Source organism: Callospermophilus lateralis, chromosome X (assembly GCF_048772815.1).
Source record: "Callospermophilus lateralis isolate mCalLat2 chromosome X, mCalLat2.hap1, whole genome shotgun sequence".
Taxonomy (NCBI): domain Eukaryota; kingdom Metazoa; phylum Chordata; class Mammalia; order Rodentia; family Sciuridae; genus Callospermophilus; species Callospermophilus lateralis.
In genome coordinates this window covers 39,478,070-39,489,370 of record NC_135325.1, presented here as the reverse complement: position 1 = coordinate 39,489,370, position 11,301 = coordinate 39,478,070, and the positions used below count along the sequence as shown (strand labels likewise).

General features: G+C 46.2%; 1 protein-coding gene and 1 non-coding gene across 3 annotated transcripts; both read right to left on the bottom strand.

Annotated features, from left to right (window-relative positions):
* Positions 1 to 977: 977 nt before the first annotated feature.
* Positions 978 to 9,004, bottom strand: LOC143638769 (melanoma-associated antigen D2). 2 transcript variants are annotated; one of them, XM_077106613.1, is made up of 13 exons: positions 8,946 to 9,004; positions 7,377 to 7,450; positions 6,547 to 7,041; positions 5,878 to 6,186; positions 5,694 to 5,757; positions 5,384 to 5,463; positions 4,807 to 4,901; positions 3,899 to 3,978; positions 3,763 to 3,805; positions 3,403 to 3,465; positions 2,133 to 2,247; positions 1,296 to 1,741; positions 978 to 1,113 (listed from the first exon to the last, which is right to left on the bottom strand). In XM_077106613.1, exons 2-12 carry the CDS (start codon positions 7,419 to 7,421, stop codon positions 1,304 to 1,306), a joined length of 1,827 nt encoding a protein of 608 aa, XP_076962728.1. In that variant the 5' UTR covers positions 7,422 to 7,450; positions 8,946 to 9,004; the 3' UTR covers positions 978 to 1,113; positions 1,296 to 1,303. The 2 variants fall into 2 exon arrangements, with proteins under 2 accessions (XP_076962728.1, XP_076962727.1); XM_077106612.1 differs by lacking the exon at positions 8,946 to 9,004 and adding an exon at positions 8,320 to 8,399.
* LOC143639587 (small nucleolar RNA SNORA11) lies at positions 2,423 to 2,550 on the bottom strand. Its single transcript, XR_013154733.1, has one exon. It is a non-coding gene; the product is annotated as a small nucleolar RNA SNORA11 (small nucleolar RNA).
* Positions 9,005 to 11,301: the final 2,297 nt, after the last annotated feature.

Genomic DNA, 11,301 nt, shown 5'->3' with positions numbered 1-11,301 from the left:
TCCTCTTAAATACAATCATCCCCCTAACTATTACCCCAGTATAACCTTCCAGTTCCCCTCATCACTCCTCCCCAGATACCTGGACCACTGTTAGATATACAGCAGCTACTCAGGATGTTTACTAAACATTATGCCCCCATTCATGGGCTTCATTGAGTCTCCTATCCATAGATCCTCATGTTGTCTCCCAATCAATTTCATATTCTTATCCTTCTTCTCCAAGCCTACATAGGTCCCATGGTCCACCTTTTCCACACTCTACATCTGTACTACTTGTCAGGCAGGGACACAGTAGGAAAGATCTTGACCCATATTGACTGTCCTTGGGTCTAGATTCACTCATTCTTTATCCCAAATCCAAACAGAACCCGAATCTTGAAAGAAATCAATCTTGTTCTTGGCTCTTATAGCCCTAATACTGAGCACCTTGCCATATTCTTCCAAAATTCATGGTTTCATTTCTTATTGGGGCCTATTTCTTGACATCAGTCCCCTGAGTCCTGTCTGGACAGTGTATTCTCCAAGAGATTCCCACAACCCATTCTCTCACCTCAGGCACTAGGCTGCATGAGTCAATGTTCAACTTTTCCCTTTCCATTGGTTCCTGCCCTGTTAAACGTCACTTTTTCCTTCCCCAAGAAAATGGTCCCTTGTTCTGGTATCTCTCTTTAGCTACCTACTTCTCCTTCCGGTTTCATCCAAATTTCTGAAAAGGAGAATCCATACATATGTTCAGTCTCCTACACTTCTGCTTTCTGATCTGGACTTGCCCACCTCACACCTCTTCTTCAAAAAAAGTGTCTTCTATGTCTATAATCCCCATGACTCCCTCCCCTGCTGAACTTCTCCCAGGAAGATGTGCTAAACTTGCTCCCTAAAGCTAACACTGTCACCTCAAACTACGCATAGACTGAAACTGAAACTTTTCCAATTTCTTTCAATATGTGACAGCCCACCAAAAAAAATAATGCAACCAATTCAGAAATGGCAAATAGATTTAATGCAGAGTATCAATGTCTGTTGATTGATAGTGGCTGCCTAGAGTGCTGTTTTGAGTAGATTTCTGAGGGTGCACCCTGGCTTGAAGAGAAAGACTGCTGGGATTAGCAATATCTGCAAACACAAGTAAAAGAAAATTAAAAATTCAATTAATATTCACCAATCAGGAAGAAATAAAATGCCCAAAGCAGTGTCTTTTACACACTCTCAGTATCATTCTCAAAACCAGGCTTCATTCAGCTCCTCATCTCATTCCCATGAGCCCCAGCTTCTACCACCAAAATTATGACAGATACCTGAAATCTCACTTGTAGGAGAAACCACAGGCACCAGAACTGTTACTGGTACTGGCACCAGCTCCACCAAGGCCAGCAAAAAGCCCAAATGTAAGAGTGGCGGTCAGGCTGGCACTGGCACTGAAGCCACCACTGGCACTGGCACTGGCACCAGCACCGGTACCGGTACTGGTACTGGCAGCAGCACCACTAGCACCACCACTCTCTTGGGCTTTGGCTTTAGCTTCAGCTCCCGCCTGGATCCGGGCTTTGGCCCAGGGTCCAATATCAGCTTCATCCCAGTTGCAGGGCCCAGCAGCATTCTCAGAGCCAAGCCCAATGCCCATTCGGGCTCTAATCTCAGCCCTCGCCTTGGCTTCAGCTGCAGCCTCAGCTGCAGCCTTCAAATCTGCTTCCATTGCCTCACGGTACTGAGCTGCCCATTCCTTGGGATCCTTCTTTTGTACCTGAAATGGAAATAACAACCATCAGAAGAATCATAATCAGAGGATGAAGTATGTACTATTTGCTAGGCACTATATTACATGCTATAGGTAAAAACAATCATACAGTAAGTTCTAATAGTAATTCTGCACCTACTATACTATTCCATCCCTGCACTAACACTTTCTAGCTCCATAACTGGAACATATCAGCTACCAAATTTTATGGACCTGTTTTCTCACATGCAGTAAGATAATACCATGTCAGTTGTAAGTGATCTTAAATGTAAAATGAAAACTAAGAAGAGACTTCAGAATGTTTAGATATGACTACAGGCTGCTCTGCACACAGCCTGTCCCAGCCAGGGGCACCCCACACTCTTGATGTGCCAAGCTCAAGCAGCTCTCCAATTACCTTGCAGGCAAATTTCAGGACTTTCATCTTGCTGGTCTCATAGTAGGAGCGCAGGCCCCAAAAGAACTCATACTCAGGGGGATTGCTATTGGGGACTCTGGCATAGTCCAGGTACCTTGAAAAGAGAGGTTTAGAGTCTTTATTTCCAGGGCCACCCAAGGTCAACCCATGCATGAACTAGACAGGCTCTAGGTGATCACCTCCCAAACTAAATACTGCAGCTTTCCCCTTAGTATTGAGCTCTGTCTCACTGGTCCTTTCTGAAAGTCACATGGATGTATAGAGGGTACACATGTAGGGCATTTGTTCATAGGGAAGCCACAATTTTTGTGCCCCTTGTCACAATAACCCCATATTCCTGTTGGGTGTGTTGTAAACAGAGAAGCATTCTTCAGGCCCCCTGCTCTGAGCACACCCCACCACAAGGGTTCTGAAGCCTGGCTGAGCCCCTGTAAAGATCTATTATAGAAAATGACTAGAAAGATGATAAGGGAAGAAACAGTCAACCAAGAGCAACCTGCTCTTTATACTACCAATTGTGTGTGTATGTGTGTGTGTGTGTGTGTGTGTGTGTGTGTGTGTGATTATCTGTGTGAGTCATCACAAGTTCTCCAAAGAACAATGATAGGGTGGCTCTTGGTCAAAAAGTCAAGAGGGTTGGACTCCAGGCCCCAAAGAGCCTTTTACTAGCTATTGGATATTCAAATGTCCCCTCTCAGAGCCTCAAGTCCCTGAAATACAAAAGGGGATGGGAAGACATTCTGCAGGGTAGTTATGAAAATGAAATCAGTTGTACAAGTCATGTCACCAGCATGGCAAAACTGGCTACATGAAGTTTTTATACTGAGGCATTTCTTTATGGAAATTAATTTCTATGAGTTTTTTCTTAGCACAATAAAATGAACCAAGGAATTAGAGTCAAGATCCAACACAACTCTTCCATTTGATATCTATGTAACCCTGTGCAAATGACTTCACCTCTCTGAGCCTCAGTTTCCATGATATGTACAATGCTGGTAATGACAAACTCTCCCTTGTAGAGTTGCTCTCAAGGCACATAAGAGTCCACATAATAGAGCAGGAAATATACACTACACTTGTTCCCTATCAATGCCCCCCAAAGAACCTACCAGCTGCACACATACATGCATTCACTACATACACACCTGTACACACATGCATATAGGAATTCACTTATGATTCCTTCACTGCTCAGTTCTGACACAGGTGAAATGCATGGAACACACCAACGCTAGCCAAAGATACTTACTTCTGCTTCACAAACTCATCAGTAATGAGCTTCTTCACATCCCCAAAGAGTGAGTGATGTATCCTAAGAGCAGAAGAAAGACAAATAAACAAACAAATCAATGCCACAAGAACAGTAGCACTTCCCAGACATGGGCAGAGGCATTTCCAAGATGGAAAACAAGTTTCAGCACAGGGGGAAGCTCTATAGAAGCTCAAGAGACAGTGAGAAAGGGAACAGAGTTCAAGAGCATTTGCCCATCCACCCAGCCCAGCACCCCCCGCCTGCTCCACCAGACCACCAGGCTGATGCAATCCTGGGACCGTCCTCTCTTGCCAAAGGACAACACGGACAGCAAGCGCTGAGAGAGCCCAATCATACCCAGGGCGCAGCCCCAACTTGCGTAGCACCTCCCAGATGACAGCTGCAAGGGGAGGCAAGAGGGGATAGGGACAGAAAATGAACACATGGAATTCAGAGCACAGCCACCCATTCAGCTGCATGCCCAGCCACTCACCCTCACTGGACCTATTTCCATTCATGAAGATGATGCTAAGAAGCACCATGAGGAGACCCAGCTTGGGTGAGTCCTTGGTCCTAAGGGAATAATAAGACAGAGAAACCTGATGTCCATAAGCCATGTGCAAGACACACTGGCCAGCTGACTAGGCTAGCCTCTCTTAGATTCCTTTGATATGTGAGAATTCTGTCAAGTCTATGTTTCCAGCTCTATATGACCCTAGGCAAGTCACTCAGACACATGAGCCACAGTGTCCCATTCAGTAAAATGGGAAAATCATATCCTATCTCTATCCCATGTTGCCAAGAAGATGGAAGAATACCTGTCAAAAGTTGACCAGGTAACAACACAGGTACCCAGTCAATGTGAGTCCTTTCTTCTCCCAGAGCCCTCAGACCTGAGAGAATTCTAGGCAAAGTCCCAGTGACGAAACTCCCCATGACCTTGGGCAAGTTTCCAGGTTCCTCCAGGCTTCAATCTTCCTATCCATGCATAGTAAGCACTATGCACAGATGTATGCACAGCATATCCAAACCTTTCTTGCCATTGGAGCATCATGATCTGCCCACACCAGGAAGCCCTCCCATGAGAACCACTCTGCCAAGGCCAGGCCAGGCATTCAATAGGAAAAAATCAGGCCACAATAGGCCTGGGAAGCTTCTGAGGAGACGACTAACCTAACAGCAGGAATGTCCAATCCTAGGCTCTTATGCTCTTCAGTCAATCATAATCAGAAACTACTACTGTATGCAGGACTCTAACCATGAGTGGGAGCTGGGGCAGGGGCTTTTTAGGTCTTGTCTTTCCTGACCCTCTAAGAGGACATGGGGAGAGAAGGCAAGGAAAGGGTAATACCATGTATGAAAGTAGAAGCCCCCTCTAACCCCATCCTTTTTCCAGCTTACGTTCCCAGTATTCCTGCATCTGTGGGTTCTAAGGTGCTGAGAAGAATGTACAAGTGGTCATTCTTATCAATTTCCTTCAACTGAATCCCAAATACCTGTGGATGGGAGAAAAACTTGTGAGATCACAAAATTCAGCTTCCCAAACATCCTGAAGCTAACCGTGTACCTAAGGGTTTTGAATGTGTGAAAAATCAGTGAGATACTGCTCACAAAGCACACAGCTAAGTGCCAGGCACAAGTAAACAAGCAATAAATGTACTATTATCATTATCTTTGTGATTAGTGGGAATCTAGGGAAACAGGAGAGTATGTAAAATATACAAAAGTACACGTCCAGCGGAAGACAGAAGCCAGGACTAAGTTGGGTGCATTGGATCTTGGCTGTGCTTACACCACTGACTTGCTGTATGACCCATGGCTGATTTATGCCCCTCCTTAGGCTGCTGTCTGACCATCTTCCCAGTGATGGGGATCTATTAGTGCATCTCTGTGGTTTCTCACCCAGAAGTGACATTGTATACCTTTGTTCTATTCAAGGTTTCCCCAATCTACCCATCCCCCAGGGCTGCCCCTTCACCTTCTCCAATGAATAGCCTGCTCGTTCAATGATTTCAGGGTACACATCAGTATATTCTTTGATGATGTCCTTCAGCATGTCTGCAACGGGAGAGTGTTGCCAGCACCTGGGCTAAAGAGATGCCCCATGCCCAAGGTACTGACCCTTTGCCAACCATGCCATGGGTGGCATAACCAGGTTCTAGCACTGCCAAATTAGAACTTTGGGAGGAAAGAGGTAAGAGTTTAAGAGTGAGGGGTGCTCCCAGCCCACAGAGAGAGGGCAACGGAGGGCAGAGCTTAGGGAAGGGTTAAGGTTAGTAAGACTCTACCTGAGCGTTTGATGGGAATCTTTGTCTGGTCTTTAGATAATAGGTACTTCACCAAATCATTTGCCTGGAAGAGGAAGGTAAGATGAAAAGAGTAATATAAGTCTACAGAAAACCTGAGAGTTTAGCAGAAAATGGTTCAGCCAAGGCAGTGGAAAAAGCAGGATAGAAAGGATAAAGTTCTCACCCTCCCTTGCAAAAGGGCAACATCACGAGGTGGCGGTGCTTCAGGCTCCTGGGATGACTGGAGCTTGGCAGCTCTACGCCGGGCCTTGCCCCTGCGGGCTTTAGGTGACCTCAGTGAGAGCAATGCTCTCCGGGCCCAAGCAGCCAACCGAGTTCTTGATGCCCTACGGGCCCAAAAGGCTATGGGACCCCTTGAGGCCCTGCGGGCCATTGAGGCCATTAGGGCCTTTGAGACCCTTCGACCACCTGTGGTTCCAGAAGCCTGACTTTGATCACTGTTGCCATCCTCTTCCCCATCCAGATGTTTCACCTGCATCAATAGAAAGGAAATTCAACATCACTATGTAAAGCAGGTCCTTTCTTTACACCTTATCTCTTTCAGGAAGCACCCCCTAATCCTGCCCCAGTAGTAACAGCCTAATTCACTGGATACTGGTCTCAATGATTGCTGGGTTTGTTTCTGACTTCCAGTTGGGAGTTTCATCCCCACAGCAGACCAGGAATAACCCAAGGGTGGGGCCTGAATCTTTTCCTCTTTCTATGTGCCCCACTGGCTCTGTGTATACCACCCTGGATTCAGTGTCCTCTATAAAACTGAGACTATGAGAATTACAAACCAAGTGAGAAAAAAGGAATGGAAAAACAAGGGTGATGATTGCAGAAGTCTTACCTTTCGGGCTTTCTTGGCCTTGACCTTGGGTCGAGTATCCTGATTCTCCTGAGCCTGGGCAGCTGCACCCTCAGGCTCAGGTTCATCTGCTGGAGCCTGAGAGGTAGCAGTCTCAGTCTCCAGAGCCTTTGTATTGACCTTTGTATCAGCTACACAGCTGGCCTTTTTGGTCTCAGTGGCAGGTACTGTCACAGCCTGCAGGTCAGCATTCTGCGTCTTGGTGTCAGTGGCTGGACTCTTCTTTTCAGCTGCCAGAACCTGAGCATCAGTCAGCTTAGTGGTAGTAGGTGAGGCCTTGGTGGTAGCTGACTCCTGAGCCTTTGAGGCCTTTGAGATCTCTGAGGCCTTTGAGACCTCTGTAGCCTTTGAGACCCCTGAGGCTTTTGAGACCTTTGCAGCCTCTGAGCCCTTTGGTGTCTCTGAGACCTCCAAGTTCTGGGTCACTGTTAACAGGGTCTGCATCGTCGAGCTACTGTTCTTTTCTGAGGCTTTTGCCTGCAAGGGGAAACAGGGAAGCTCACTGACCTTCTCCCCACACCCAAGCAGGCAAATGGCTCCAAAATTCCAAGGCCACACTTCTCTGATCTGTTCTGACTCTGACTTGCAGTGTGTTCTGACCACCTCAGCCTCCCCTTCCTCTGAGCAAGAATTTATGATAGAAGAGGGGCCCACCCTCTCCCTTCCTCCTTTCCTCCCTCCTGAGGGAACCCAGGCAAGGAAGTGGGTGGAGATGGACAAGTGGGATGGGAAGGGAAGTGCCAAGGGATTTGGAGCAGTAACAGGGGCTGGAGAGGAAAAGCAGCTGCACAGAAGACAGAAAGAGGCCTTACCTGGAAGCGAGCTGGACCCGCACCACTCTTGCTTGTGTCAGACATGTCTCAAGTTGGCCTGGCAAGAGCTGAGCCTGAAGGGGAAAAGGCCTGGGTCAAGTGGTGAGCCCAATGCACGTTGTCTCCCGTTTGGCTTAGAGGTTGATCCTCACCTTTTCTAGGGCCCCAATCCCAAACCCCTCCCCCACCCCCAACGACTCTGTTCTCAGATACAGAAATCCAAAGACTAGGTCTCAATTCTCTGCAGCCGCACCCTCCCCTTCTCCAGGAAGATGTGCCAGCGCGGCAGCTCTGAGGACCCCGCCCCTTTTCCCAATGCACCCCCCCCCAGCCGCAGGTCGACAGTGCGCATGCGCGTCTGCTGCAGGGCCCATCTCAGCCCCGCCTGCTTTCCCAGCACAAGCCCTTTCTTTGATGTCCACCGTGCACATGCGCATTCGGCAGCTGGCCCGTCTTGGTGCTGGCCTTTCTCACACGCCCCTTTATAGCGATACACGACGCGCATGCGTGATAATTAAGCTCTCAGTCCAGCACCCAGCCCTAATACACGCCTCTCTCCAGGTCCGCAGTGCTGTTCGGTCCCGCCCCCTCCCCAACAACCCTCTCTCCCAAATTGTCGCAGCTTCTGGTGGTCCCCGCCCCTCCCCTAATCACACCCGCCCCACCAAGTCCACAGTACCTCCTGGTCCCGCCCTTTTTCCTAACACGCCCCCCTTCAAACACGGGCAAAACACATTTAGGTTCCGCCCCTTTCCTATTACACCCCCTCCTCAAATTTAACTAGTGATTCCATCTTGGGCCCAGCCAAACTGGGTCCAGTCCCTCCCTTTCCAGCCGGAAGGATCCGGTATGATCCGGTCCTTAAGGCAGGTTTTCTCCAGATCCCAGAGGGTGGGGCCGACCCCTAGCGGGCTCTCATCCAAAACCCGGCCCCACTGCTCACCTCGTCCTCCTACAATTCCCGAGTGCGTCCACTCTCTCCAAGCCCCTCCGAAACTCGGAGACTGCCCTCCCCCCTCTAGGCCGGAAGTGGTCCCGCCCCTTTCCGCCTCCCTAGGGGGCCTCCGTCCCAGCCTGTCTGCCCCTCCCCCGCTCCCTGCTCCTCATTCCTTATCCCCCTCCCTATTCCCTCTGCCTTGCTCCCTACTCTCTATTCCCCCATCGCATTTCCTATTTTCTGCACAGAATTCCCTATCCCTGTTCTTTACATCCTCCTCTGTGTTAACTATACACACCCTCCCCCAGTACTCTTTAACCCCTCTCTGCATCCCCTACTCTATTCTATGAATCTCCACTCCCCCTCAGTATTCCCTTCTCCCTTGTATTCCTTGTCCTCTACACAACATGCTCCGTTAGCCGTTTTTCTCCGTTCCTCCGCTAGTCTCTGTTCCCCAGTCCATATACAGTTTACTACTTTATCAGTCGTCCTTATTGCCTTCAGCCCACTTCGGGTCATCTCTGCTCCAGCTGCAGTGGTGCAACAAGAATTGCCCACCTGCCTGTCTGTAGGTTAGAGGTGTTGGAATCACTGTCTGGCCGCCCGAAAACTCCAATCTCGACGCCACTCACCTTGTCCTCGAGCGAGTCTGGGATGCGTCTGCCCTCTCTCAGTCCCTCTCCGAACTCTCAGGCTCCTGGACTAGAGCTGCAGACAGCCCAGCCCAGCCCAGCCCCTTTCCGCAGCCCCCTGCCACCCCCCCTCGCCTTCCTCGGGGGTGGGGCAATGGGGCCCCGCTCAGGGCTGTCTGACGCCAAAGCCCATGTTTATGCCACTGTACCAGGCTCGGTCTGAAGCCCTTCCAACCCAAACCACCCCCTGAAAGCGAGTCATTCATTGAATTTATTTATTTTTATATCTTTATTTTTTCTTATTACAAAGGTAATGTGTTGATGTTGTCAAAATTTGAATAATGCAAAAATATGTAACAGACCAAAGAAAAGCTAACCTTTATTCATTTCCCCAAAATACCACTATTAACATTTTGATACTCATTCATCTAGATTTTTTTCCATTGATTTACTAATTATTTGGGTTTTCTCACCATACATGGTACACCATACTAACTCTTCTGTGACCTGTTTTTCTCTCTAGTTACATGTTTAAACCTCTTTCCCTTAGTGTACATTTTTCTTAACAGCTGCATAATCTTTCCTTGTATAGATGTCCCATAACTTATTTAGCCAGTCCAGCATTCAGGGACATTCTGATTGTTTCCTCTTATCCCCTCACTGTTGCATACATTGCTACAGGATACATCCCAAAATCATTTTTTTGTTAATGCAATTACTATATAACTCAAATGACACAAAGTGTCAACTTATTTCAAAAAGTACACCGAATAACATTTCCACTAACAATGTCTCTTGTGTCATGTTATAAGTATTTTTCATGTTACTTATGATATACAAAAGGGTTTGCTATACAAAATGTTTAATTATTATGTAGTTAAATACATCCCTTTTTCCTTTATCGAGACTGGATTCTACTTTTTTGATTTTTACTTAATTAATTTTTACTAGTGCATTATAATTATACACAGTATTTGGATTCATTGTGACATATTCATATGTGCACATAACATAATTTGATGAGTTTTATTCCCCATTACCTCCCCTCCTTCTTCCCCTGTCTTTTTCCTCTACCCTACTGGTCACTCTTCTATTTTCATGAGATTACTACCACTTATTTCCTCCTTTTTTCTCTCTAGCTTCCACGTATGATCCTTGACTTCTGAGTCTGGCTTATTCCTCCTAACATTATGCTCCTACATTCCGTCCATTTTCCTGTAAATGAAGCAATTCTCCTCTTTATGACTGTATAAAGTTCCTCTGTGTATATCTACCACATATTCTTTACCCATTTGTCTGTTGACAGGCACCCAGGCTGATTCAATAACTTGGTTATTGTGAATTTTGCTGTTATAAACATGGGTATGCGTGTATTGCTATAATATACTGACTTTAATTCTTTTGGGTAAACACGGAGGAGTGGTATAAGCAGGGTCATATGGTGGTTCCATTTGGATGCTGCTTCTTGCTGAAAGATGCTTTCACCACTTCTATTTATAACAATCCCTGTTTGTTTCAAGCACTTTTATGGCTCTATTGTTTAAATTTAAATGTCTGATCATTCCAAAGTTTGTTTTGTATAAGGATTCAGCTTGGTTATTTTCCAAAATCATAGTATCTTACCCCTATGCCATTGGAAAATAAATAATCTTTTACCTCATTTGAAATGGCACCGCAATCACACAATAAATTAACATAAGCAATGGGGGTCTATTAGAATAAATTAAGATATAAAAATTGTGGCACATAGATAAAATCATCATTGTTTGCAAAGTATATTAACACAGACCTGGAAAACTAAAAACTGTCAACTAAAAACTTGTTAAATACCATAGTTAACTTAGCACAGTGGTTAGCTGCAGAAATAACATTCAATACATTTCCTGAATCTAAATTTGATTCAAATGATTACAAGTGTTTTGGTTCATGAGAACACCTTTACCTTTAAAAAGCAAATAAAATGTTATGAATCCCTTTGTTTTATAAATAATTCATATCTCTCTCTCTCTCTCTCTCTCTCTCTCTCTCTCTCTCACACACACACACACACACACACACACACACACACAAATTTCCCCAAGTATTCAAGGTGGGTTTCTATTCTCCTGTTTCCTCTTTTCCCCTGAATTTCTATTTCCTCCAAGTTTGTGATATCATCTCACCACTTTCTTGTCTCCCAGGTTTTTGCCTCTATCAATGCTTGATATAGCCCCTCATTTTCTTCCAATTCTGGCACCTCAATTACCTATCCCTTCCAAATTATGACAAGTCATGAATGCCAAGATGAAGACTGAGTCTTAATCCTGAGAATACTGAGGGATTATTGAAGGACTCAGGGGGTGGATAAAACAGATTT

Excerpts from the sequence above, each read along its gene's own strand:
- LOC143638769 (XM_077106613.1), bottom strand. The coding sequence starts at position 7,421 with ATGTCTGACACAAGCAAGAGTGGTGCGGGTCCAGCTCGCTTCCAG. Across the intron at positions 6,187-6,546 it reads AGGCCAAGAAAGCCCGAAAG|GTGAAACATCTGGATGGGGA; the intron begins GTAAGACTTCTG and ends CTATTGATGCAG. Across the intron at positions 2,248-3,402 it reads GATGAGTTTGTGAAGCAGAA|GTACCTGGACTATGCCAGAG; the intron begins GTAAGTATCTTT and ends TCTCTTTTCAAG.